The sequence below is a fragment of the Pundamilia nyererei genome, unplaced genomic scaffold, assembly GCF_000239375.1.
Source record: "Pundamilia nyererei isolate P.nyererei 1_Seehausen unplaced genomic scaffold, PunNye1.0 scaffold00284, whole genome shotgun sequence".
Classification (NCBI taxonomy): Eukaryota; Metazoa; Chordata; class Actinopteri; order Cichliformes; family Cichlidae; genus Pundamilia; species Pundamilia nyererei.
Window position 1 is genome coordinate 587,538 of NW_005187685.1, and position 6,019 is coordinate 593,556.

At 39.3% G+C, this 6,019-nt stretch overlaps 1 protein-coding gene across 1 annotated transcript; it reads left to right on the forward strand.

Moving 5' to 3' along the window:
* Positions 1 to 285: 285 nt before the first annotated feature.
* On the forward strand, positions 286 to 2,358 carry LOC102208859 (tumor necrosis factor-like). Its single transcript, XM_005750688.2, has 4 exons — positions 286 to 790; positions 914 to 941; positions 1,084 to 1,140; positions 1,573 to 2,358. The coding sequence occupies exons 1-4, from the start codon at positions 620 to 622 to the stop codon at positions 2,028 to 2,030; spliced, it is 714 nt and encodes a 237-aa protein (XP_005750745.1). The 5' UTR covers positions 286 to 619; the 3' UTR covers positions 2,031 to 2,358.
* The last annotated feature ends 3,661 nt before the right edge of the window (positions 2,359 to 6,019 follow it).

Below are 6,019 nucleotides of genomic sequence, written 5' to 3' on the forward strand. Positions count from 1 at the left end.
GAATATCAAACACAATAACGTAAAAAACATTTGGCAATAGTGGTCAAACTGACTGACGAATAGCTGAAGGTTGCAGACTTTTCTGTGACTTATTGCCCCACATTTGAACTGGCTTTCAGTGTGTCTGCCCCACATAGAAACGAAGACAACACAACAACATATGTGAACACTTCACATCAATAGCTAACATGTGCTTTTTAAAAATTTAGAATAGTAGAATAGAATGATCTGTGGTCTTGCCTGTGTACGCAGGTATACAGCAGGTGAGTGTATGTGCCTGTTTGAAATGATCTATTGAGTTGTGTGGGTGTGCACTGAGGTGCAAAAGGGGATTCCACACAGGTGTCTGGTTTTTTATTTGATGTTGGTATAACTCGATCATACACATGCCATGTGCAGAGGAGGTGTGGTGCGTAAGATCCTCCCAGGCACTGAGTCTCTATTTCTCATTGAGTCTCCACATGTGTGACATCATTGGAGTTTCCCCCTCTATCGGTGAGAGCCTTTTAAAACAGCCTCTCACAGATAGCGGCATCAAACAAGAAGAAGAGGTGGAAGAAGAGGAGGAAAGGCTGCTAAGAAGTGAACTGTACCTGATAGAAGGCACCCACTAAAAACAATGGAAGGTGAATGCATGGTCGCGCTGGATACAATGATCGACAAAGACACAGAGAAACAGGCAACACAGGAAATCAAGCCCAGGTCAAAGCTAACCATGGCCCTCCTGGCATTCACACTTTGCCTCGCTGCTACTGCTGCTGCTGCCCTCGTTGTTAACAGGCGTGCTGAGGTGGGTTTTAAAATTCTCTCTAAACTACTCAAGAGCGCCATTGACTCTCACAGTGAATGAACTGTTTCACCTAAAACCAACCAGTCTGTAACAGCGTTCTGTGTCATGCTCTATTTCAAACAGGCTCCTGGACAAAATGAGGACAATTTTGGTGAGTACCCTCAACTCTTACAAAAGTAGTGGACTTATTGATGTTTGTTTGTTTTTTGTTTGTTTTTTTAGCTTAGTAATGTTAGTGACTAGTAGGCCAAAACACTGTATAATTCATATTCTCTGTCTTTTCTTGTTCCCAGATCTCCATCACACTTTGAGGCAAATATCAAATGTGAGAGCAGCCATTCATTTGCAAGGTAAGGGATGAAACCCAAGTAAAAAAAAGTGCAAGGCATATTTTAGACTGACTGTGGAGAACCATACTACACCTTTCCCAGTATTGTAATCATGAAATCACACATCTCTGTGAGATTCATGGGACATTTAGTGGATCATAATTGGAGGAAGTTCTTGATTCAGGAAGCTTACCAGTTTTTCCAGAAAGTTTTAGAACTTCTCCTTGATTTTTAAGGGCACATTATGCCTGTTTCCTTTGGATATTTTGGAGATTTAAATGAGTTCTAGTTAGACTGAAGAATGTAGAGGATAAATGAGAAATAGGCTCATGTCACTGCAACAGAATTCATTTGAAATTTCTCTTCAGGAACCCCTGACTCAAGTGCAGTTTTATTTCACTGTTAATCAGAAATTCACCATGGTGTCTGCCATTTGTCTGTACTATTCAACAGGAGTACACAACTATAGTAGAAAGACCTCAGTGGAATGGCAGAAGGATGTGGACCAGTCCCACTCTCAGGGAGGACTAGAGCTCGATAAAAATGAAATTGTGATTCCTCGAGATGGCCTCTACTTTGTTTACAGCCAAGCATCTTTCCGGGTTGACTGCAGCAGCGATGCCGACGATACCTCCTCACACCCCATGGTCCACCTGAGCCACACTGTCAAACGCTGGTCTCGCTCATATGCACCTGAATATGTGACCATTCTCCACTCTATCCGTACAGTCTGCCAAAAGACAACCAGTGGGGATTCAGATAAGGATGGGAACTGGTACACTGCAGTTTACATGGGGGCTGTGTTCAACTTGTATGCTCATGACAGACTGAGAACACAGACAGAGGAGGCAATGCTGGAGAAATTGGAGGATGAGCCAGGGAAGAACTTCTTTGGTGTTTTTGCCTTGTGAGGAGAGGTGTCTGATGAATGTAGGTGAAAAGGTGACCTCAGACTCCATTTCTCCACCATGACCTGCTGTCCTTCTGGAAGGCTTTTAACTATTGAATGTGAGGAAACCACAGATGGTTCACATTGCACTAAAGAGGTGATGGAAAATGTACTTTAACCATCAGCCATACTTGAAATATTTGTATCAGCAAGTCATTTCATTTTTGTAAGTAAATCAAACTATTGTAACTACAGCAGTCAACCAAAGAGTGCTACCATGTCACTACAGGCTGACAGAATAGAAAAACAAAGGGTTTACTTTTTGGGGAATTTATTTATTTAACATATCTTTGTCGTATTTATTTTATTTGTTGTATTTATTTATTTATTTATTGAAATATTGAAATACTTATATATTTATTAATTTTATAGTGTGTTTTATAATGAATGTCCTACTGTATTTGTGCTGATTTTTATGTATGAAACTATTTGTTTCGTTTTATGGCAAGTACAAACAAATGTCTAAGAATTTATAGTGCCTGTGGTACTCTGAAATATTTGAATAAAACTCAGCTTATAAAGAAATCATGTTTGCAAGAGCTGTGTTTATCATTTTACAAACCAGTGAAAAAAAGAAAAAATATCAAACATGCTACAGGGTCAAACTAAACAGAGCAAACAAATGAGCCACAACGGCTAAAGAAAGCTCAAATTATTGCTAGTGTGTGCGATGGGACAATTAATTAACACACGGTAGTAACCACAGAGCACAGTGTGTCCTCTTTTTGTGTGCAGCGAAACAGTCATGGAAGTGGAGGAGTTTAACAGTTACTTCATCGAGATGAACCCAAATTTATCATGCTTGCTAAATACTGAGATATAATGAGATACCATTATTGAAATGTTTATGTTACCTTTCAACTGCATGCACACTAAAAGAATACTTTATAATACTTGCAAATGAAGTAAAATTAAATGTGCAACTTATTTTCATGTAATCACCCTCCCAGTGTCCTGCCTCCAGTCAGTGAAATGGAAATGGGGGAAATACAGTTAGGTCCATAAATATTTCACAGAGACACCTTTTCCCCCTCATTTTGGTTCTGTACATTACTACAATCAATTTTAAATGAAAGAACAACAACTCAGATGCGGTTGAAGTTCATACAGCTTTAGCTTAGTGGGCTGAACAAAAAGGTTGCACACAGTGATCGAGAAACCTCTAGCAAATAACATCCTATATATTTAAAGTGGTGGCAGCACGGTGGCACGGTGGTTAGCACTGTTGCCGCACAGCAAGAAGGTCCTGAGTTCAATTCCACCATCAGGCCGGGGTCTTTCTGTGTGGTGTTTGCGTGGGTTCCCTCCGGGTACTCCGGCTTCCTCCCACCGTCCAAAGACATGCAGCTTGTGGGGATAGGTTAATTGGTTAATCCAAATTGTCACTAGGTGTGAATGTGCGAGTGAGTGCGAATGATTGTCTGTCCCTGTGTGTTGGCCCTGCGACAGACTGGCGACCTGTCCAGGGTGGACCCTGCCCTATGACAGCTGGGATAGGCTCCAGCGCCCCCCGCGACCCTGAAAAGGATAAGAAGAAACAGATGGATGGATATTTAAAGTGAATTTAATTTCATTTGTGCTTTTAAAAAGGAGACCCACGTTTCACTCTAAATTGTCACTGTCTGCAGGATTTGATACCATTACAAAGTGGCAGACCACGTAACGTTACAGAACTGCGTTGCTGACACAATAAATGCAGTTTCAAATCCCTCGTGTACAGAACCTGGTTTAAAGCCTGATTCCAGGATGGGGTTTCTGCTAATGTTTCAGACATTGCTGTTAATGTCTAAAAGCTGATATTAGAAAGCTTACATGTTACTTATGGTAATGTAACCTCTCAGAAAAACTTGATATGGTTTGTTTTTTTGATTCAACTCAATCAAAACAAACAATCAAAAAAAGCCATTCTAGAATTAAATAGCATTTTAATGCCAACACTTTTGAAAAATTTAGTCAATGCATTTCGAATTAGACAATATGTTAAACCCCTTCTGAGTTAGATTACTTTAATTAAAAATACATGGTAACATGTATTTAAGTACAGGGCTGCATGGTTACATGACTTATGTGACTTTTGACTGTGTTCGTATGAGCTCATCACTGCTGACAGTGGGTAATATTAGCCTGGTTATTACGTAAGATACTATGACTTAGCTCTGTGTTCATATTCATTAACAGTGCAAGTTTTTGTATTTGGCACTGTGAAAGTTTCCAGTAGAGTAATAATTCCTCAACACTTTAACAGAGTGGAAGAGAGAAGGGGAACTCCCTGCTTATGTGGTAATTCCCCTGCTTCCTCCTCCAGCTGCCCACAGAGCTGTACCAAATATCACCAGTGGAAAGTATTTATCTCACAGTAAATAGCTTTTTTTATACTGTCTTTTTTGTTTATTGACCACACTTCAAGAGGTCCCTAAAAACCCTACAAGGATAATGGCAGAAGAGATGCATTTTTAAGTCAGACTGTATATCTTTGTAAATTTTTTATTTTTATTTTTTTTTATGTTAAATAGATTTGCAAGAATTGTATGTAAATTTGGTTCATTTTTTCATTATGGGTTATTGTGTGAAAAAACAAAAATCAGTGGCACGGTGGTTAGCACTGTTGTCGCACAGCAAGAGGTTCTGAGTTCAATTCCACCATCATCCTTTCTGTGTGGAGTTTGCGTGGGTCCCACCTGGGTACTCTGGCTTTCTCCCACAGTCCAAAGACATTAGTGATGTGTTGGTCGCGAATGGAACGACTCTTAGAGCCGACTCTTTGAAGTGAACGACGAGAGCCGGCTCCTTATTGGGAACCGTGGGTTTTTTTCTTTTTCCTTCTCTCTTCCTCTCTCTCACCCTTTTTTCCTGCTTCACTCCGGTACGCGAGCCTTGTGCTTTGTGCTGGGCAGAGGGGGGAGGGGCGGTAGTTACACTCGCAGTAGCACAGGAACAGAGCGGGAGGGAGAGAGAGAGCCAGGGACAACAACGTCACATTAGAAAGGTATAGTAATCATCCACAACTATTTTCAGTTGCAGATGATAAAGGATACAGAAAGTTTATTCATGCAGGCCCATATGACAGAGAATATGCATCTGCTTTTTGTTTTCATAATTTAATTTATATTTAATTGTGTTGTGGTTTGCAGTGTTTTGTGTTGTTTCACTTTAAATTTGTTTAAAAGGAAAAACCTGAAAATTTAAATAGTTAAAAGTTGAAATGTAAATAGTTGGTTTTTGTATTATATGATTTATTTATTACATTTTATGTGGAGTGAATAAATAAAAGTATATTTACGGTGGCCCCTACAAACAAAGCACGTACGAAACACAACAGAAGTGCTCCAGGATGCTAGGGGGCAGTGTTGAGCTTTTGTTACCTAGTGGCTACACAAGCCAGGAAGTACCAACGACCGGATTTGGTGTGTGGTAGTAACAGGGAAATGAATATTTTTTTAAAAATTATTTGAATAATTATGAGTGCTTGTGTATAAATACACAAACAATACACTTATGCTTTCAATTGTGTAATTTAAGTGATCTAGGTAGCTCTGTCTTGAAGTTCAGTTAACGCTAGAAATGTGTTTTGGAATTTGCACGTGCTTTGTTTCTAGGGGCCACCGTATGTATTTATATATAAACATATATAAATAAAACCACATTTTTTTACATTAGTAATTCCTTTTGTGCATAATTTTATATTGTTCTTAATAACAAATTAATTAAAACAAGAAAACTACCTGAAGAGCCGGTTGGGAGCCGAAAGAGCCGGTTCTCTAAAAAGAGCTGGAAATCCCATCACTAAAAGACATGCAGTTAGTGGGGATAGAATCAGAAAGACTTTATTTATCTCCAAGGGCCAATTAACATACGACAGAGCAGCATAACGTTGAAGATAAGGACAATAAGAACAGGCAATAAGAGTCAGATAATAAATACACAGAATATACACAGCTTTAAAATTACACA